Source organism: Corylus avellana, chromosome ca3 (assembly GCF_901000735.1).
Source record: "Corylus avellana chromosome ca3, CavTom2PMs-1.0".
Lineage (NCBI taxonomy): Eukaryota > Viridiplantae > Streptophyta > Magnoliopsida > Fagales > Betulaceae > Corylus > Corylus avellana.
This window is the reverse complement of record NC_081543.1, coordinates 23,412,724-23,436,522: the sequence shown is the minus strand read 5'-3', so window position 1 is coordinate 23,436,522 and position 23,799 is coordinate 23,412,724. Positions and strand designations below refer to the sequence as shown.

Sequence of the window (23,799 nt, the reverse complement as noted above, 5' to 3'; positions counted from 1 at the left end):
TTTACCAGGAAGCTTGTTCACACATCGACCAATGTTAGATGCATACCCGTCAGGAAATTTAACACCTGACAACCACTCACATAAACTCTTCTTCTCATCTCTTGTCAATGTGTACTTCGCAAGTGGTATCCTATAAGTTTCACCATTTGGCTGCACATGCAATTCTTTACGTATACCCATCAACTGTAAATCTCTTCGTGCCTTGACTGTGTCCTTGGTCTTCCCATCAATATTCATCAATGTACCTAAGATACTTTCACATATGTTCTTCTCAATATGCATTACATCTAAATTATGACGTAGTTTCAAGCTTGACCAGTAAGGCAACTCAAAGAAAATACTTCTCTTCTTCCAATTCAACACAACATCTGTGTACTTTCTCTTTCTCCCGCTTGTTTTTCCAAATTGTAAACCCCCAGCATCCCTTAGTTGTTTCAACAATTGACTTGCAGACAATTCTTCAGATTCCAATCTATGCTCCTCTGTACCATCGAACAAATCTCCTCTTTTATGCCATGGATGCTCTTGAGGAAGCCAACGACGATGACACATGAAGCACACCTTATGCCCATACTTCAAATACCTGAACGATGTATCCTTATTACATAGTGGACATGCAAGATTTCCATTTGTAGACCACCCAGATAATTTTTCATATGCGGGAAAATCATTTATAGTCTATAGTAATGTCGCATGCAATTAAAATGTCTCCTTCTTTGATGCATCGTACACGCGTATGCCTTCATTTCATAAATCTTTCAAGTCATCAACCAATGGCCGCAAATATACATCAATATTCTTTCCGGAATCTGAAGGTCCAAGGATAATAAGGGACAACATCAAATTTGGACTCTTCATACATATCCACGGAGGGAGATTGTACATCATTAACATTACTGCCCATATGCTATATGTTGTACTCATATTACCATATGGGTTGAAACCATCACTTGCTAAACCAAGCCGCACGTTGCGAGAATCACTTGCAAACCACTCATGTCTTTTATCAAACTCATTCCATACAATAGAATTGGCGGGGTGTCTAAGAGTATTGCCATCATCTTCTCGACCTTCTTTGTGCCACCGCATTTCCTTGGCCATTTCTTTTGTCATAAACAATCGTTGTAACCTCGATTTTATTGGGAAATACCATAAGTCCTTTTGAGGAATATTACTTTTTTTGCCTTTGCCATCAATCCATCTTGAATTGTTGCACTTTGGGCATACCACTGTGTCTGCATGTTCTTTCCAAAAAAGCACACAACCATTCTTGCATGCGTGTATCTTATCGTAACCAAATCCCAAGTGTCGCCTAAACTATATTGCTTCTCTATATGAGCGTGGCAATGTTTCTCCATCTGGGAGGGTCGTCTTTATCAAGTCAATCATCATATCAAACGCCTTGTTACTCATGTTGCAGAATGCCTTTATATGAAGCATCTTCAGTACAAAAGCAATTTGTGTAAATTTCTTTCAGCCTGGATAAAGTTCTCGTAAACCATCTTCCCATAATCGGTAGAAGGAGCTTGTTTGTTCGTGATCATCAATTGTGGGGCCCTGTGAAGTAGAGGATTCTCCGATGTTAACATCAACAAATGTCCCCATACATACATCGTCTAACAATTCTTCAACTGCATCAACCTCCTCCATCATTTCACTTGTATGTGTGTGCATGTTTGTAGAAGTGTTTACCCTTAAATGATCTTTTTCCCCGTGAAATATCCATCGAGTGTATGTAGTAGTAAATTCATTCATATACAAGTGACCCTTCACCTCGCTAATATGACAATAATATCGATTTGCACAATCACGGAATGGACACTTTGTTATATCACGTGAATCAACTGATTTAACTGCCATTCCCATGAATTCTTCCACACCTTTTTGAAATTGCTCTGAACATCGAGTACTTTCCCGCATCCAACTCCTATCCATATTGATGTCCCTATTAGAGGTTATTTGTTACGTACATGTACGCACACAAGGGAATTAGAAGATCAGATTCTTAAGAATTAAGAGGATTAAATGGGAGGTCTGTTCTCAAATATTAAGGGAGGGAAAGTTTAAAAGGAGCATGGGTAATGAGAAAATCCTAGAAGTGGGTTACTAGTTTAGAACAAATATTCACGAAATGATGCTAGCTCAATGCGATGTTACCTAACAAAATATTCTAGAAATGGGTTACTAGTTTAGAACAAATTTCTATTTGTAATTTATTTACTAGTTTAGCTCAATGACAGTTTTACATTTTTTAGTATTGTTGTTAGCTTTAATATTTATTATAGAATGTTGTCTTATTTCAAGTTTACTGTGCTGCTTCCTTATTGAACTTAAATAGAAAAGACAATACAATCATAATCCATACCAACTTTGATAACATGAGTTGATGTGAACTAGAAAATAAATAACATAATCCTAATATAAGAATAAGACTTAATACTAATTTAAAAGTAATAATAAGAGAAGAAGTAAGGTTTAATACAATCACAAGAGAAGAAGAGAGGTTTAATGCAACCACAAGAGAAGAAGGGAGAGATGCAGTAAGAAGTGCGATCGATCGCACTACCAGGGGCTTAACTTCTGGATGCAGTGCGATCCATCGCACTACCAGACACATTTGCCTTGTAGTGAGTGCGATCGACCGCACTACTAGGGGCTTCAGTACGTAGTGCGATCGATCACACTACCAGAAAGATTTGCCTTCAAGTGAGTGCGATCGATCGCACTATCAGGGGCTTAACTTCAGTTTGTAGTGCGATCGATCGCTTTACCAGAAACATTTGCCTTGATAATGCATGCGATCGACAGCAATTCCAGGGGATTCACGAACTTCATCAGCAGTATGCTTAACAACACTTGCCTCTCAAAGAACAGCTAGGATAGTTTTCTAGTGATTTTTTTTACAATTAACTTCTGTAAATAATTAAGGGCACATGCACTTGATCATTATCTATAAGCTTGAAACTCTCATGAGCTAGAAATTAACAAATGTAATAAAAACAACAATATATTAACACACCTCCAACCTATTAATATGCTAAGGAGTGAAAAAACAAAAACAACCCATAGAATGTAGGTGATTTTAGTGGAAACTATACACTGTCAAGTCAAACACCATTAGAGCATAACAAAAGCTTAACTTCCATTTGTTATTCTATTCCCACTTCCCTTTCCACTATCTTCTCCAGATTCTACAATATCTATTCTGCAAACTAAGAATGATTATATGTGTTTATATATACCAAGAGCTTATCAATAAAAAAGCTTTATGCACTGTCAAGTCAAACACCATTAGAGCAGAACAAAAGCTTAACTTTCATGACAAAAAAATAAAAAAGCTTTCGAATGTACTTATCAATAAGCTTATCAATAAAAAATAAAAGCTTATCAATAAAAAAAAGCTTTATGCACTGTCATGGTTATATGTGTTCATCCAAGAGCTTTACGCATCCAAGAGCTTTTTTTTTTTTTTTTTTTCTTGATAGTTTGCAGCTATATATATATGTAGGTGATAGAACAAAAGCTTTTGATAAGCTTTTTTAGATAGAACAAAGAACCGTACAAAAGCTTATCAATAAAACCTAATGATCCACTCCCTTGACTACGTTCCCTAATCTGCCTAAACTTGATGGATGTGATAATGGGATAGATGTGCAAAGCCATAATGACATATGATTTAGATTTTGAAGATAACTTCAATTATATCGTGGTCTAAATTAAGTGTTTGTTTAAATTAAGTGTTTTGTACATTATACTAAGAAGCAGATATCTCAACTTAAAACACAAAAAAAAAATAATATAATCATTCACACAAAATAATTTCACTTATCTTGACAAAATACGCATTGATTCCCACTTCCCTTTCCCTTTCCAAATTAAGTGTTTTTTCTTCTTCTTCTTCTTCTTCTTATTTTTTATTTTATTTTTTTTTTAATGAATAAATACTTTCTTTCTTAACAACCAAAAACAAGCTGAAACACAAAACCAACCTCTAGATATTACAAACCAGTCTCAAAAGGAGAAACCACAACCAACAAAAGCCAACCAAAAACATCTCAGGAAACAAGACGCAACTCAGCAGCAAAAGATACAACAATTTACAAATATTTTAGAAAATAAAAAAAAAAAATTCTTCTGAAACCTAAACTACCTCAGAAGTAGAGAGTTAAAAAAAAATTTTTTAAAAAAAAACAAAAAAGACCCAAAACAATTTGACTGATTCATACAAAAAAATAGAAACTGAGTTCTTTGCTTTAACAGAGTAATAGCAACTGAGTACCCATTACAATTTGTTTTTTTTTTTTTTTTTTTCAAATTTGTTCCTAGAAATTTAGAAGAATTTAGGGGTCCACGGCAAGTTTTTGAATGGAACCAATCAGTTCTGTAGGGAAAAAATAGAAAGAGAAGAAGAGAGGAAGTACCCAAATACTTAATTTCTTCAAATCACAATTCATGGATACTATTTGAGTGATTGAGAGGCATTTAAGGTTTGCAAGGGTTTAGGAGAAACTCATACCGGAGAGAGAGCTACATGAGAGCGTTAAGTTCGCCGGAGTGAGAGCTGGCAGAGAGAGAGGTGCGCCGGAAAGGGAGCTGCTGGAGAGAGAGACACTTGCGTCGGAGTGAGATCGAGAGAGAGAGAGTGAGAGTGAGAGATTGATGAGCTGCTGCATATATGGGAAAGCGTCGTGGGAGTTGGTGAAAAAATCACCTCCGAAATTTTGAGAACCCGCCAGTTTACCGCCATCTATTAATAGAGGCGGTAGATTATTTTGTGCAGCTCAATTAGTGATGACTTGAGGTATTTTTTTTTTAAATATAAATAAATGCGAAAAATATATAAAAAAAAAAAAAAAAAATCCTCGAAACTACGAGCCATTTGCAATATGGTCCTCCAATATTCAAAAGGGACTAAAGTAGCCTGTCAAACTACCAAATTGTATCAAAAATGCTACTTATTTTTTTATATTCCTATAATACCCCTATTCTTTTAACAAAGTAAAATTAAATGTACGGTTCTTTAGATATTTTTTTTAAAAAAAACAGTTTATTCTCTGAAGTCAAATTTTGTACCTTTGATTTTACTTTAATACGATATGAAGCAATTTGTAATTTAGGCAAATTACAGTGACTAATTATTTATTATTTATTCCAAAATTTTTGTTTTTTTTGTTTGTGTTTTTATTCGTCCATTGGTTTTCTTGTATTTTTAAAAAATTGTCATATCTTTGATTTTACTTTAATAAAACATGAAGCAATTTGTAATTTATGCCAACTACAATGACTAATTATTTACTATTTATTCCAAAAAAACATTTTCTTTTTTTTGTTTTTATTCACCCATTGATTTTCTTGTATTTTTTTAAAAAATTGTTTCGTTTTTTTTTTCAATTATTTTATTATTTATTTGTTAAAATAATAGGGGTATTATAGGAATATTAAAAATAAGTGGCATTTTTATACAATTTGGTAGTTCGGGAGGCCACTTTAGTATCTTTTGAACATTGGGGGGTTATATTGCAAATGACTGGTACTTTTGGTGGCTTTTTTATATTTTTCCCAAAAAAAATTATACTTCCAATTTTTTAATTTTATTTATTTATTTATTTATTTTAAATTTTTCACTTATAATATGTTTTTATTATTATAATATTAACTAAAAATTTCCGTTTAATAAATTTTTATGATAAAGATCATTAAGTTGATATTTATCTTATAATTAATTATAAAATAATACAAAATCCAAAGGTAATATAAGATCAATATAACTAAGGCACTAAGATAATATAAAAAGCTAACAATTCAATTGAATGTTTGATTGAACTGTTAGATTGTATCCAGTTTGATCTATCAATTGATCATACCACAGTCAATCGAACTAATTCAGTAGGATCGATCGGACATTTGATTCTATCACGATTAATCGAACTAATTCATTATGATTGATCAAATGTTTGATCGAACGATTGATCATATCGCGAATCGTTCGATCAATCGAACTAATTCATTAGGATCGATCGGATGTTTGATCGATCATTTAATCATATCATGATCAATCGAATTAATTCATTATGATCGATCGGATGTTTGATCGAACATTTGATCCCATTACGATCGATCAGACTAATATGTAATAGTATCGATCGGAATTGATTTTTTCAGATGTTTGATTGAACCTTCAATCATGTGAAGTTTTATTGATTGTATCTCGATCAATTTAAGTAATGCACTAATATAATATAAAATGCTTAGAGTTCAATTCAATGTTCGATCGAACATTTAATTTGTTTGAATTTTGTTCGATCATTTGATCTTATCACGATCGATCGAACGAATGCACTAGGTAGGACCAATCGGATGTCTGATCAAACATTCAATTTCAATTGTTTCAATCATTTGATCTTATCACGATAAATCGAACTAATTCATTATGATTGATCGGATATTCGATCAAACCTTCAATTTCAATTGTTTCAAGTTTGATCGGTTATTTGATCATATCATGATCAATTGAACAAATGTACTATGATCAAACGGATGTTTGAACGAACCTTTAATTTCAATTGTTTCAATTTTGATTGTCACTTGATCCTATCGCGATCAATCAAACTAATTCACTAGGATCGATTAGAGTAGATCGATACTACGATTTTATCACAATTGATTCGACTAATTAATGCACGGCGATTGATCGCACATTCGATCAATCTTTCAATGTGTCAAGTTCCATTGATTATTTGATCCTAACACGATATATGAGACTAATGCACTATGATCAATCGGACGATTGGTCGAACCTACAATCGTATAAAGTTCGCTTTATCATTTGATTGTATCACTATCGAAGTTGTTGTACATTATGCAATAAAAATTATAAATAAATAAATAAATAAATATATATATATATATATATATATTACATTCTGTTTCTACGATCGATCGCAACAAGTATGCGATCGATCGCAGTAATCGAACTTTGGCTTTGAACATTCTGTTACTGCGATCGAACGCACCTTGGGTGCGTTCGAGCGCAAATCACCCATACCACGCACACCCTTGGCCGAATGCGATCGAGCGCACCACGTGTGCGATCAAGCGCACTCGAACAGCACACCACGTGGCCTATTTTAGGTCACTTTCCCCCACACCCCACATATTTTTCTTCTCCTGCGCCGTACACTTCTCCAAGCACCCACGCACCTTCGGCACACCCTTACTCCCTCCACTCGTCCACCGTTTTTCACCACCTCTACCACACAGCCACCACACAGTTCTCTTCTCCGGCAACCATACCAGGTACTTTTCACCACCTCTACTTTACACCCCGTTCCCCATTCCCATCAACACCCCAACGCCAATCACTTCCCCAACCTTTTTTTTTTTTTTTCTCATATTTCTGCAATTGTGGGTGTTCATCCACCCACATTGTTTTCTTGTGGTTGGATTTTGGTGTTTTTGTAGGGGGTTTTGAGCGGAGTTGTTTTGTTTTGCAATTTTGGCTATCTCTAGTGCACACCAGGTGTTCGACAAAAGTCCCCAATCAAGCTCATCATGCCAAGAACTCGAGCTTCGTCCTCCCGAGGGTCCGATACCCAAGCCATTTCTCCCCCGCCCACTTTTGAGGAGCGGGAGCTGCTATTTGAGACCACCTTCGCCATTCGCGAAGACTTTCAAAATCTTGAGGTGACTCAATGGGTGGTCTCCGAGCTCAAGCGACGGGGGCTCAAGAAGCTTTTCAAGCTGGTCACCCCTACTGCTTACAAAAAATTGGTGATCGAGTTTTATGCCCACCTGTCTCATGACTGCAACAAGCTGGCTGCCCTCTCTTCCAAAGTGTAAGGCAAAGCTATTGACGTAACACGGGCCGACATTACTGCTGCCCTTCAATGCAATGATAAGCACCCTCCACAAGCCGCACAACTTGCTGAGCAACCGCCCAGATTCTACGTGGCGGAAATCATTGAGGACATGTGCGAAGGGATATATGCTGATGCCCATCATAATGCCGGCAGCCGATCCAAGCTACCTCAACGGCTTTGGTTTGTGGACTCCATATTATATCGTAATGCTTTTCCCTTGGGGCACAAAACTCAGAGGCGGGATCAATTTCTTCAAGCACTCTATGCCTTCCATAAAGATGCTTGGTACTCCATTCCCGACATAATTTGGAACCAAATTCACAAATTTTGGAATGGGGCGCACGTTGGAGGAGCGCAGTCCACACATTCATGGGGGTTGCCTTTCCCATACTTAATCTCCTACATCCTCCAGAAGAAAGGCATCAAAGGTACCGCAGCTGATGAGCCAGTCACTACTACTCCCCATATTTGGCATTCGCCAATGGAACAAGAGCTGCTCCCACATGCCCCGGGTACCTCTAGCACCAGCAGCTGGTGCGAAAGAGAATGAGGCTGAGCCGATGGCCGAAGATGAACCTGTAGTTGGGCCAAAGGCAGCTGAGGAAGAGGCCCCGACAATTTTTCGTGAAGCACGAAACCGCTCACTTAGTGAAGAAATAGCAGGCCTTCGGAGAGAGTTGGCTGGCCAAACAAAGGAGGCTCGGGAAAATAAAGAATTCATGGACAAATGCCTAGGCGCCTTAGAAGAATTGATGCAGTCCATTCTCAGCCGGTTGCCACCACAATCTGCAGGAGCATCATCTTTTGGACAGCAGTGAGCAGGGACCACCGTCTAGCTGAAGACTTTAAACTTAGCGCTCATGGGAGGCACCCCATAGTTTACCCTTTTTATTTTGTTTAGTATGTTTTAAGTTAATCTTTTTATTTGTCTTTAGTTTTGTTTCTTTTTACTTGCTTTTGTGTTTTCTTATGGGAATGACCCCGTATTTGCACACGGCCGGTTGTTGAATTGCAAGGTATCAATTTATTTTCACTTAAAACTGAGAGGAATTATTTTACAGTTTATATTTTATTTTGTTATATTTAACAGTGTAAAATCTTTCCATAAGGTATCAATATATTCATCATATAATATATATACACTATTAGATCTATAAAATTTAATATGAATTATGAAATGGGAATTAACTCTTCAAATTAGTCCAAATGAAAACTTTATCCTCCAAATGGAACTCCTAACCAAATGGCAAATATATACAAATTAAAATCTTTCTTTAGGAGGATGGAATTGAAATAGAAGAATTTTTCCTTTTTCTAAAATATATATATATATATATATATATATATATATATATATATATTGAAACAACTGTACATATGAAATAAGTGAAAGGGAGAGCTTTTATTTTACGGTTAAAATTTTATTTTGTTATATTTAACGGTGCATATTGTGTCACTTTATTTAAAAATTTTAAATAATGCAGTGATATATACATAAGTGACTGTGTAAAATTTGATTTAGAGTACTATAAAATAAATCCTTATTTAACCGGTTACATTGTTCAAGAAAATCCATAAAAGAAGATTATTGGGAATAGTTATTAATCCAAAGACTTCGGTGTAGCGTGAATGAAAATGTACGTTAACACTTTCAACTTTTTCGCCATATTTAATTTCCTCCATCATATATATATCTATATACGCAAAAGTCAATAACCAAAAAAAGATGATCAAAATAAAGGAGATTTGCTCACATACAAAAAATATCTTGTAATTAAAGGTAGTTAATGTCAATATTAATCAACATTGTAATGCTGTCAATGATGGAGAAATATTTGAAGTCCCTAGTTTTCCAATTTCAAACTAAATTATTATATACGAAGACTACTCTGAGTTTCATTTTCGTCGAGATAAAAAGTACCTCTATTACAAACAAATTGTTGTTTAAGAAAAGTTATCTGATACCATAATAATAAATTATTGATTATTTTGAAAGTTTAAATTAATAAAAAAAAAAAGTATTGATTTTGGAGCTTAATCATTGTTTTTTAACCAAACATAGCGAATCTAACCACGCAAAAACCACTTAATTTATACAAACAATATGCTGTTCAATTATATACTTTTACACGAGAATTCCAGCAATTTTTTTTTTCTGAAGACAAGCCAAACTCCATTTTTTAAATTTATTTTTATTTATTTTTTAATTTTTCTACCTAATCTAAGTGGACCCTAATACTTAAGTATTAGCGTCCACTTTCAAAGTGGACACTATTGAGCTTTTATTTGATTTTTTTTTCCCCCCAGCTTTTGTGGACGTTATTGGTCCACTATCATCGACGCTAAAGGTTTTTTTTGGCCGCTTATATTTTTCCCGCCTCTTGATTAATTCCCGCGTGTATATTAGGGTCGAATTATTAGTGGACGCTAATATTCATCTTTTCGGTCGGCTATTAGCGTCCACTTTGATGTGGACGCTAATACTTAACTATTAGGGGCGATTTTCAAAAGTCGCCCCTAATAGTTGAATATTAGGGGCGACTTTCAAAAGTCGCCCCTAATAAGTCGCCCTTAATGAGTAAATTTCTTGTAGTGTTAGTTTGTGGTCGGATAGTGCAGTAGCCTTTCAGTTGCTACTTGGTGAGGTGCGAATAAGAGAGGTTAAGATCATTAGAGCTCTATTTCTCTCAAATGTGATGTAATTTTAAAAATTATGGGTTAAATCCACTTTACCCCTCTGAAGTTTTAGGAGTTTTTCAATTCGAACATCAATGTTTAAAAATTGGCAATGTATCCCCCTAATGTTTCAAAAATTTTCAATTCAGACCCTTCATTACTAATTTCCGTCTAATTGGACGAAAATCATTCCACATGCGTCTCACGTGGGATTTTGATACTCTTTATTCCAATTTTGCCCTCATTAAAACCTATGAAATTACGTGATTACCCTCATTAAAACCTATGAAATTAAGGGTAATTACGTAATTTCATAGGTTTTAATGAGGAAGAAATTGGAATAGAGGGCATCAAATTCCCACTTAAGATGCACGAGGGATGATTTTCGTCCAATTAGACGAAAATTAGTAACGGAGGGTCTGAATTGAAAATTTTTGAAACATTAGAGGGGTACATTGCCAATTTTTAAACATTGAGGTTCGAATTAATAAACCCCTGAAACTTCAGGGGGATAAAGTAAATTTTCTCCAAAAATTATTAATAAATTAAAATTTAATAATAATTATTTTAAATTTAATAATAATTTTAAAAGCGATCGGATAAAATTAAAAATGACAAGTTATGCTACACGTTGATAAACTTTCTGCTTGAGCACTAATCTTTAAAAGAAAAATGACTGCTCGCAGGTAGAAAGTTGTGGGTAATTAATGCGACAAAAGCAAGATGTATAGGCTACTGTGATCGACATGGTTAGATGACAGGCTGTTACATGAATTATTTTACAAACACGTAACATGATAGATGTTAGGTTCTAAGGAAAGTTAAATATTTTAGATTTTAAAGAAACATAAAATTCTTTTGTCAAATTCAAACTTTGAGTTTAATTCTGCTTAATTTATTAATGAGTTTGATGTCTTTAAATAGACAATTATGTATTTGAGTATTTATGTGGTTTGATTGTGGTTGGGGGCTATTCATGGTGAAGCAGCTGGGGAAGAGTGAATGAAGATGACGGGGTGGGTGAGGCAGTAATGGAAGTGGACCAAAGGCAGCTTGGAAAGGAGAGGGCAGAAACAAGCTCGGAGAAAACTGTTATCTTGGTGTTACTAGTTATTACACTGATATCACCGCATATCTAACCAGCTGTGAGGCGTCAGCTTGGGATTCAATAGTTTTTTTTTTTTTAATATTTTGTAAGCCTACCTAGCCATAAATCAATAAGTTAATGGAGGAAAATGATGCATGAGAAGATCCACATTAATGTTAGTTTATCTAGGCATGTGTGTTTTTAGTTTTTCTTCTTTTCAATAGGGATTGGGTTTTCCCTTTCCATTAGGATTATGTTTTCTTTATGCCATTAGGATTGGTTTTTCTTTTCCTTGTTAAAATACGAGGAATCAAGCCCATATAAGAGCATCCTCAATTGAGGTCTGAGCACGAAACAATCATCTGTTTCAACAATGCTTATATATATGCAATGCAATTAAGACCCAAAGAGATCAAGACCCAAAATCACCATCAAAATTCTATAAATCAATTGAGTGAAAAAAAAAAAAAAAAAAATTGAAACCAAATTCGTGACACGTAGTGTATGGGTTCTTGATGCAGATCTTAGGTCTCCTGGAAGTGTGATCGAGCACACGTGTACCTGCGATCGAGCGTTTTTCCAGACACTCGCGCAACAGGCCCTTGGTTGTGCGATCAATCGCCCTTGTACCTGCGATCGATCGCATACGAAGCTACTTATGTTATATTCTGCGTTTTAAATTAGGTTAAGTCGTCTTTATTTCCTTGTTTTAATAGGATTAGGGTTTTTGGAGTCAATATTTCGTTAATTTATTAGGTTTAGGGTTTTGAGATATTTATGTCATATTTTATTATATTTAGGGTTGTGGGTTATAAATATATGCTTATAGCCTCCAGAGAAAAACAGTTGTTTATTATTGATTTTGATTAATGAGAATACTCAGAGTTGAATTTATTTCTCTTTTTCTTCAAAACCTAAAGAGTATCTAGCTTTTGTCAAGAAGAATTCTTAGATCATTGATAGACTCAAGATCTGGAGTTAGTTATCCGCTGCTTTATTGTTGTTCTTTGCTGCAGCCTACTAAGTCACGCTGCATCAGTTCTTCTTCTTGTTTTTGCCATCAATTTCTCTCTCCCATTTTCTAGTCTGCAACTCTCTTTTTCTACGTACTCCCTCTCAAATAAGGGAGAAATGAGAAGTGGGTTGCTTAGATTTGGTAGATAAACACAACTTAGAAGAATATATTTTTCTCAAATCTGTTAGTTATTTTTATTTGCTAATTCGGTGCTCAAACTTTGTAATTTTTCTTTATTTGGAGTTTTGGTGTGCAAGAGCATTCGGTAAAGTTCAAATGGCAAGCCTCTGTACCTTTTGCATAACGCCTCGTTCGTCGGAGCGTTCGTTACAACTGATATTACAAGAGAAGGTAGAATGCTTTGTTCGCAGATTGTCCACTGATCCGTCCGAACTGATGCAGTCCATAATAAAACCCGAGAGCTTTGTCCGAACGGGAGTTGCACGTAGTAAATCTAGAGATCTCCGTTCGCAAGGCCGTTTGCTGTGGGTTCGGACGAGAGATAAAGGAGAAGGACTTTAACCTAGCCGCTTCCGAACAAAAGTTGTCAGTTGCCGTTTTAGGGTTTTTCCAAGTTTAGCTTGGATTTCTATAAAGCCTAGGTGCATTTGAATGAGACCGTCAGACATCCTAACGTCGACTTTCATATTAGGGTTTTTTTGTAAGGAAACCTAATTCTTAGTTGCCTATATATATGGCTCTTTAGAGTATGATTTTTTTAAGCAACTTAGGGGGAAAATTTTACATTGTGATAAGAGAGAATTTTAAGGATTTAGAGCATGAAGTTTTTTTTTTTCTCTTGGGTGACAAAGATATAAAAATGAAGCTACTGAGGAAGGGTATCTGTTGCTGAGATATTAGAAGGTGTTCTTCATTGACAATCAGGAAGTATGTTAGAGGTTTTGGCATGATAAATCAACAGAAGAAGTTTTCAAAGGTTCTGGAGGAATTACCATGGTAGAAGGAAATAAGGGTCACTTGTATAGACAATTTGTATCAACTACAAATGTTTTGTAAGTATTAACAACTTGTAATTTTTCATTTTTCTATAATATATGATTTATTGGTTTTGACTGCCACATAATGGTTTTTCCTTTTGAAAAGTTATTCAAAAGTTTTTATTTCGCCACCAAAATATATGTGCATGTCTGCTTTATATTTTGGTGATTGATTGTTGCATGGTTCTTAGATTTAATTCCGGATTATTTTTAATAAACACATATTCACCCCCATTAGGTGTATTTAGAGTCTGTTTTATAATTTCACATTCAAGTGCAAGAAGGGGGTTCAAAAAAAACAATAAAGTGTAAGTAGGGGTAAATAATTTGTATTTTCCTATCAATCTTTTGTACTGCAAGAATTTTAGCCACTTGCGTCAAAAGTCGCTGTTGATAAAGGTCTATCAGCGTCTATTAGCATTGACATGAAAAATAATCGACACTAAAGAGAAAAAAATAATAATGAGCATCAATCAAAAAGTCGACACTGAAATGTCGCTACTAATAGCCTGGCAGTTAGCGCAAATTTTTCTAATGCGGGTCAAACCCTAAAACCTATTAACGACGACCTTTTTATTATTATCGCCTAAGATCAAATATTTTGTGTGTTTTTGAGACGGAGCCGCTGCATGAAAAATGAGAAACTGCAACTTTTTATGTGTGTTATGAAGAGGGGGAAACTAAATGAAAAAAGAAAAGAAAAAAAAGAAAAGAAAAGTAGCTGATCCAAGTGAGAGGGACATTATTATAAATTGAGAGAGAGAGAGGGGAGACCACTTTGATTTACATAAAGCAAATTAAGCAATCATTTCTGCATGTTTTGGAAAGGAGTCAATTAAATAAAGGAATTAGTTAATCTAACTAAGAGAGACATCATTTTAAGAAAAAAAAATCACTTAGGGTAGGTACTAAGGCTGACAACGCTGCTATTTTGCACCACTTGCACTGGATGCAAACAGCATGGCAGCAAATCTAACGTCCCTTCTGGGTCTTCAGGTCACAAAGGGTGTCCAAAATGTCACATCGTCACTCCGACTATACCTAGATTCTCAGGAGTAATACAACTCTTTATATCTATTTAGATTCATTTTACATCAATTAACCTGACATATAAAAAAAATTATTTAAACCATCTCATATTAACCGGCATGAAATGAGTAACAAGAAAATGATAACGAACCATTAAGGATGGAGGTTCAATAGCCCAAGAAAGTTCCCAAGTGGTCAGGGCATGTACTAGGGTGTGGATTCAAATCTCCGCAATGGAGAATCCCCACATAAGCCTGATTAATATTAGCCACATTGGATTCTCATTGATGCCCTGGTAAGATTGAGTCAGACTATGACTCTGTTAGACTTGAAGGAGCACCTATGATTCCCTCCATCTAGGCCCCTCTTGTGCAGCTCTTATCGAGTATGTGCTACTATGGTCACACCCAGGTAGGATAGCCACAATTAGTCTTTCCGGCCTATCCTTTTTGCTAAAAAAAAAAAAAATCACAACGAAAGCCTGACCAAGCAAAGGTTCTATCTAGGTACAAGGAAAGCAAGTAGTTGATCTAGCAAGAAACAAGGTTGGTGAACATGAGACGAGAGAACCCTCGAGACAAAATCACCCCTTCCGAAGGGGTAAATAGCTAAGACAACTTCCAAAAGAAAGAACTTCCATACTCTGAATAAGTTTGAAGCCTTGCGTTCCTGCCCAGAAACAAGATTTAGGAATTGACAAGAAAGACCAAGATGAGGATTCGGAAGTCGTCTCGCAATCCTACCCTTAAATACTCAGCCATGACAGACCGGAGCAGGCTGTGGAGAATATAAGGGACAGATGGAAGCAAGAAGCAAGGAACGATCGCGAGCAGTCAACCCAACACCTCGACCCTATGCATTATTGCGATCAAAGTTACTGCTAGAGAGAAGAATAAGAGGAAGCTAAGTGCCAAAATTAAGAATTTGAAGATGACAAGGATGCCTTCATTTAGGAAATGGGTTGAAGTGTGTTCCAGGTTGTTAATCAACCTTCTGCTTGTTTTGAACTTCATGATCACAAGGTACACTTTGGCAGGACTGATTCCTAGATAATGAATATAGGAAAACAACAGCAAGGACTAGAGAGAAAATATGCAAGAGCCTAAGAAGAGGGCTCAAATGAAGCCTGTTCATGCCAAATGCCATTCAAGTTAGACTGCCACAATCGTACCACCCCGTCATTTCCTGTGGTTGCCAAGGTCATTCCACTCATGTCCCATTCCATCTGCCATACCTGAACGCAAAATTGAACAAACATTCAATAAGCTGCCACGTCCTCTTCTCAGTAAACAGAATAAGATTCAAGTACTGGTCCCACGGAGTCTCATAGAATTTCATATATATATCCTTGCTTTCAAACATCATTCATTTTGCATCCTCTTTTTTAATTTTTTTTTAGGCTCCATAATAAAAATCACTGCAATAATCTTTTGCATAAATTTCTTTCAGAAATAAGGAGTTGCGCATCCAAATTATGGTAAAAACCAAATGTAATGAATACTATTTCTGTTTGACACCCACCATGCGCTTTTAGTATTGCATTTTGTCATGGAATTACAAGTTAAACCATCTTATCTAATTTCAGGAATTATAATCAAATAGAAAGAGGATAAAAAGATTCTTATTAATACCTCGCCTTCGTGACTGGAGAGCATTGCGACTTTCTCCACTGAGAGCCTTCCATCTGCGTCAGGGTCCAATCCAAGATGCCATATTGCAATTCCCTTGCGAGTTGCAACAGCTATTACTTCATATGGTCTGAGAGTATTGTACCAGTAACACCATTAGTTAAAATAATATGGCAATACTTCATCTTTCTACCTATCAACAAATCACTATTAGCAATAGATGAAAAAACAAACTTAACCCGATTAGTCTGAACTTGCTCTCACATTCAATCATCTCACATGAATTTGGTAACAGTCACATTCAATTACATGAAGAGCAGGCTATACCAGGAAATTCAGACTACTATGTATAGTATGCAGTTCCATTACAAATTAGAAATACCTAACCTGCCAATGTTTGTTGCCCAAGCAACAGCATAAACCTGATCACTTTTGTCCTCAGGCAAAGCCAACTCTGCAACTGGAAGCCATCTTTGGTGAGCCTGGTCGAATTCCCATACCTGTGGGAATCTACTTTGTGATTAACTATCCAATTTAATATTGAGAGTTCATCCAGTTTAGCTTAATCACTAATATTCCACAGAATTTCACCTAATTAAGACCTGTTTCTATTATATGGGATATATCTCTTGAAAACTTATACCAATGTGCACTTCACTTTTCATGAAATGAATGTCAAAAAAGATGGTTTTTCTGTTTGACGGAAAGGGAAAAGTAAGAATCACATTGATCATGATAGGAAGGATTTCCATTTTTAATTTTTTTTTTTTAATTTCTCTCCTTTGCATTGCTTGTCTTATTGTTTCCCTTAATAATAGAAAAGGCCAACCAGCGATACAAAACACTGAACACTGATTGCAGTAGCAAAGTGAAGACATCACAAAGTCACATACCACAATTCCTGTAGTGTTAAAACCATAGGATATAATGCACATACCAGAGACTTGAATTACACCAAAAAAAGAGTTTAGTTAACTCAATACCTGATGCATAAGATGGTACAATCTTTGCATTGTCAGTACTCCTAAAGCGTACAAGGTTAAGGTTATGCCTGGTGAGTATGGCTTCAGACTATAACTTTAAGTTTGACATACATGGCCATGAAAGTCAACAACTTTCAATTATTATGCTAAGAGAGGAGAGAGTCATGCCTAAGAAAAATCAATCGTTCCCAGAACACATATGTAGTCTACAGCTGCACATAGAACGAATAAGAAGAAACCAGAGTAAAAAGTATACCTTGGAGGAATTCAGTTGTGGCGTATCTGAATTGAAACCCAAAACAAAACTTGATTCCTGGCTTTCACCTCTTTGTGGATTCCAAGATATAGATGCAGATAAGCACAAAGCCTTGCTAAATGTAGAGACCGACTCAATAACATTCTGAAATTCAGCCTGGCCAGAAGGACATGATGTTGATGACAGAAAGATAAAATTAAAATCTTCAAATATTTATGAAATGCTAAAATATCTAAGAACCCAAGTACAGAGTATCTTTCTACCACCTAATACTTTCATACAAGGCTTCTATATGTTATAAATGAATTTTACCATAGTCTCAGCCTGGCTTCCGAGTCAACAGTTACAATAAAATAATTAATCTTCATTTCCCTTTTTTAATCACTCAAATAATTGAAAATAAACAAGAATGCCTAGAAGGTAACATCAATAGTTATATTAGTTAGTAACTAACTACAAAAAAGAGGAAAAGAAAGAAAAGTTCTCTGTTGTTCCAATCATCATGAAAAAAATAAAAAATAAAAAATAAAAAAAGAACATAAATAAAAGAGGTATTCAGAAATCTGAGAGTTACATAAAAGGGAAAATTACAGTTTACCCCCCTAAAGTTTACAGCGTTTTTCAATTCAAACACTAAAGTTTCAATTTTTGCAATCCACCCCCCCCCCAAAGTTTCAAATTTTTGCAATTTGACCAATTGTATCCAAAGCTTCTCATATTGCCCCTAATTTTTATTTTTTTATTTTTTATAAAAAATTTTTAAAAAAATTAGGGGTGGCTACGGCCACCCCTTTGGCCATCTGGCCATTTTTGTACCCCAAATTTGTTTTTTTTTCTTCATAAAAATAAAAATAAAAATTATGGACAATATGGAAATTTTGGGATAATATTGGTCGAATTGAAAAAAATTAGAACTTTGTGGGGGTGGATTGCAAAAATTAAAACTTTAGTGTTCGAATTGAAAAACGCTGTCAACTTTGGGGGGGTAAACTATAATTTTCCCTACATAAAAAGAAGAAGAAATACAAACATGGCACATGCAAGAGGACATGATTTTTAAAAAAAAATCAAAAAAATAAAATAAAAACAAATACAGACCATTTTTATGAGAAAATTACATAATATTGTTTTCTAGCTTGCACAAATCTTCACATAAATTGGCAATCTTATTAAAGTGCAGAGGGGCACAACCCAAGGAACTGTGAATAATAAAGATAATGTTTAAATACAATAAGATGATCACCTGAAGTTGCCAATTCTTTAGCTCCAAGGAATCCAGGAGCTCATAGACTTTCACATGCCCCTCTGAATATGCAGCAACCTGTATTGTACATTCAAGATATGCAAATTATCATCAAAACGTCAGTTGTGCATTCTAATTGTACTACAAAGTAATAGACAATAAAAAACATGAGCTATCTCTTTGCTTGAGATAGTCACGGCTGTTGTTGAGTTGTAATACAGCATTAATATCAAATGTTCATAATCTTGCATCACAGAGAACTGATCATTCATAAAGTATGTCGAGAAGGAATGGACTGGATAGACGTTAAAAGCCATCTTGCATCAGATGAAATGAATCAAATTGACTTCCTTTACAAAAATCATCAACCATTTATATAGGCAATAAATTAGGAATAAAGAAAAGATGTAATGGCTTTTGTAGCTCACCATTTTCAAACTTGTAGAAGAGATTCCAAATTGGATATCTAGCACTTTAGCTGAGTTGCTCTTAAAGCTTTTGCACAGCTTCCATTGAAGAGGTTGTGCATCTAGAGAATTACAAGAAGCAAAAGATAACAAATAAGCACAAGCTAGTAGGTATCATAGACTCCCCTCTCTGTGTCTGTCTCTCCAAGTTAACTTTCACTGAAATAAAGGCTCTCCAATTTTTTTTTGTTACTGAAAATGTAGCCTTAATTTGATGGAAGTAAAGAACAAACCAAAAATAAACCCTTTTTCATGTCAAGCAAGAGGACTCTTAACGTTTTTTATTGCATCTCCCAGTTATATATCCAACATGCAGTCTTGACAGGACAACCGCCACACTAGGTCAAACAAGATAATAAAGTCAAAGCAAACCTTCTACGACCTCCTCCCACAATGACACAGTTCCATCCATACAAACGCATGCGACTGCATCACCATATTCTGGAGGAACCCAAACAACCTTCACAATGCTGGTCTCATGTACCTATAAAAAGTTCAGCAAGATAATATCAACAGTTTTCAGACGAAACCTAACTTTCTGCAACCCAGTTCTCAATCAACTTTCTACTTTTTCTTGGCATTACCCAAAACTATGGATGACATAATTTCCCCACAAATAGCAATCCATGCTTGCAATACATTCTGCAAACCTGAATGATATTTGGATTCCATAAGCAATTTTAATGGCATTATCATCCAAATTCCAGATACATTTTTTATGATAAACATTGTTGAACCCAATTCCAATTCCACAGCATATCCAAAAGTTTCCCTAATTCTCTAGAATCCAATATCTTAACTTCGTGTCAGTACAAAATGACACCCGCAATCTCTTTCATGAAGCATCAACTTCCCCAGACCGACTCACATTACTCTCAAGCTCAGTCTACTCCATCAGAATCAGATTAAACATGGAAAACCAACAAAAGTGTACACGATATGCTTCAACTTATGTCTAATCTTCAGTTTTTAGATTTGGAATTTATTTGATCAAGACACATTCAATCACTTAGCCAACGCACACACATACACTCAAGGAAACAATCACAGCCTAACGTTAACGCGGAAAAACTCTTCTTATAACCAGTAATTAACCGACTAGGAAAGGAATTGCCAAAGGCTAATCAAAGCTACATTAACGCGGAAACAGAACTAAAAGGAAATGACCAAAAGAGAAATGTGAAGAGCGAGCGAACTACGAACCCTCGATTTGGAAGTGCAGGTGAAGGAGCAAGAAGAAGCTGGATCCCGCGAGTCGAAGATGGTTAGGGTTCCGTCGTCGGACCCAGTGGCAAGTCTCTGACCACAGTAGTTCCACGCCGAGCAGACCGTCCCCCTTTCAAGGGTCACCAACGATTTCTCCATGTACGAGAAAACACTCTCTGAAACTCCGAGACCTTTAGCAGAGGTTTGGGGTTCGAGTGGGGGGCGCTAAAAGCACATCAATTGGGAAGGGGATAAAACGGTCGCGTTTCGGGCAATGAAATGTTTCAGGACAATTTCATTTGGTTTGAACTTATTACAAATAGCTAAGTTTTTATAATGTTCACTACTTATTATCTTTTATTATTTTTTAATTATACCCTTAAACTTTAAAAGCTATCAATTTAGGATTACCATCTTTCAGAAGTATACAATAGCAACCCTCATGTCCAAATTCAATGTTAAAATCCTAACGGAGAAAATAAAATTTCCTAAATACACATCTCAATTCAATATATTTTTGTAATTTTATAAACATATTAGGGGTATTTTAAAATTTTCACTCGTCAAACCGTTTGATGAGTGAAAATAGTAAATATATTTATTCCCTTGAGTAAGTGTACTAGTAATAGATTCCTAAAATCGCATTTTCTTGAAAAACCCTACACGCTCTTTTAATGTTCCCTAAACCAAGAAAAACCAAAGAGAACCAAAAGTTTTATTCTAAAAAAAAAATAATTATCCTTCCTCTTTTTACTCTCGCTTTCCCTTTGCATTTATTTGGAAAAACCTTATAAAGTAATTACTTATGAAGTTTCATTACTTTTTACCATCTCTCTTAAATTTCAAAAATTTTGAATTGAATATATTCAACTTTAAAAAATTTACAGTCTCAACCCCCTCCTATTAGGGTATAGGGTTAAATCAAATAGCGAAAATGTGAAAAGGACCATTATACTCATGTAAACTTTATATATTTACAAAATTACCTTAATTTAAAAAAATAAAAAATGAATAAAATAAAATAAAAAAACCTAATTTTTGCATGATCTCATTCCACGTCTCAATATCACATGCAGGCTCAATGGGTAGGCGACTAAGGCCGTCGCCTAGAGCCCCCAAATAATAAGGCCCCAAAAAAAAAATTTATAAAACCCAAAAGAAAATTAAATAAGGCCCAAAAAAATTTTAATAAGGCAAAAAATAAAAAAATAAAAAAAAAATTTAAAGCCTCTAATAATAGCAAATAAGTAATAAGGTCTAATTTAATGAGGACCAACATAAAGAACGAGAAGTCGAGAACCTTCAGTCCTTCTGCAATTTTTTTGAGTCTCACGAGAACCTTCATGCTAATGCTCCCAACTCTTCTTCTCTTTCAAGACTAGAAATCTCCAACTCCAAGAACTCTCTCATCTTTGCCTCTCTAAGTCAGGTTTTATTACTATATTTTTATAATTTATTTTATTATAGTCAGAATTTTTTTTTTTATTTAAATTGTGTTTGTTGTTAATATTTTTAATTAAACATGTCTACTAGTAGAAAATATGCATCTGGATATGAAAAACTTAAAAAGAAAAGAAAAATGGAGAAATTGATTAAATCTCAAAGAGGAGCTTTAAATAAATTTGTTATTAGCAATAAACCAAATATGGAGGATAATTTAGGTGAAAAACTCATAAATGAACAAGAAATTTATGAAAAATAATTAGAAAATAATGAAAATACTATTGATGTATCTAACTCTATCACTATAAAAATCATGTTTTTTTTTTACCAACCATTTCTGATGTGTCAATGGAACTGACACATCAAAAAACCCTTTCTAACGTGTGATTTTTGACGTGTCTCAACGGTTAAAATGGCGGATGTCAAAAAATTCAAGTTTTTGACGTGTCAATGTTAACACGTCAGTAATTTCTGACGTGTTAGAAACTGGAACATAAAAAAAAAAAAAAATGTTTTGACATTCCAGTACGTCAAAAAAAAAAATTTGGTGTGGTGAAATTTACCATGTCAAAAAAATTATTGACGTGTCACACTGTTTGACACGTGAAAAATCTTCTTTTTTTTTTCATTTATATATTTTCTGAATTATTTGGATTTACCCAGATTTACGTATTAACCTGATACCTAATACATTCAATATATATCCAATATATATCAAATACATTCAATGTATATTCAATATACATTCAATATACAATGTCCAATATCTAATATCCAATACATCCAATCCAATACATTCAGTCCAATATCTACATTTACATCTAATATCCAATTAATCCAATACATCCAATATATCAAACATCTCCAATACATCAAACATATCCAATACATCCAATTAATCAAATACATCAAATTAATCCAATACATCAAACATATCCAATACATCCAACCCAATACACATATAAAATTCCAATTCAATTTACAGATACATCCAATACATATGAAATTCCAACATAAATTAATTAAACAAAATTCCAACACATATACTACGTTCCAACACAACACAAAACAAAACAAATATATACATCGAAAATATATTCCAACACTACAAATATCTACATCTAAAATACATTCTAACACAACACAAAACAAATATACAATCAAAGACAAATGTACAACACATATAAGTTTCAACTAGTCTCAACAAACATATAGTTTGATCTAACTATATACATCAACAAATAGTAACAAAATATATATAAAACTTAACAAACAGCGATGAAAAATCATGTGCTCAGTCCAAGTCAACATAGTCATCTCTCAACGCCTTATCTGCATTACCTGCAAATGAGTTGTGAACCAATGATAATCAATAAAAAAAAAAATCCAAAACACAAATATACAGTGATACAAATATACGTTAGTTTTAAAATGAATAAAATGAACCACGGGAATAATGTATTGCTAACTGAGGCTTTTGTGGAGACACAATTCTAACCGTTAAAGTGATCAATGCGGGCTATAATCATGTTAACCGAAGAATAACAAAAACAAGACAAATATAGCATTACCTTTGTCGGGTGCGGATCCAGAGGTCGACGCGAGCATGGCCTCAAGCTAGCGGAAACAGGCCTCAAAGATGGCATCTTTCTCTGCTATCAGAGCTTTTTGTTTTTTAATCTGTTTGGCCATCTCATTCATCGCATGTCTTTGTTGTGTCTGCTCCTCTTCAAGTTCTCTAATCTTATCTGTCATCTGTGAGAACGAGGAGTTCCCAGGGTTCTACGACTGTGTCTGGAACGGTGTATAGTACGAATGTATGCTACCCCGCACCGGTAGAACATTCGGACCCACCTGTCGGATCCTGCCAGCGTACCCAGGCTTATTTTCGTGCGCTTGAGCATATGCG

The 23,799-nt window shown here is 34.9% G+C and overlaps 1 protein-coding gene across 1 annotated transcript; it reads right to left on the bottom strand.

The window, feature by feature from the left end:
* Positions 1 to 15,593: 15,593 nt before the first annotated feature.
* LOC132175135 (protein SEH1) lies at positions 15,594 to 20,680 on the bottom strand. Its single transcript, XM_059586974.1, has 8 exons — positions 20,445 to 20,680; positions 19,614 to 19,725; positions 19,203 to 19,303; positions 18,775 to 18,852; positions 17,532 to 17,687; positions 16,680 to 16,792; positions 16,296 to 16,422; positions 15,594 to 15,898 (listed from the first exon to the last, which is right to left on the bottom strand). The coding sequence occupies exons 1-8, from the start codon at positions 20,604 to 20,606 to the stop codon at positions 15,767 to 15,769; spliced, it is 981 nt and encodes a 326-aa protein (XP_059442957.1). The 5' UTR covers positions 20,607 to 20,680; the 3' UTR covers positions 15,594 to 15,766.
* Between the last annotated feature and the right edge of the window lie 3,119 nt (positions 20,681 to 23,799).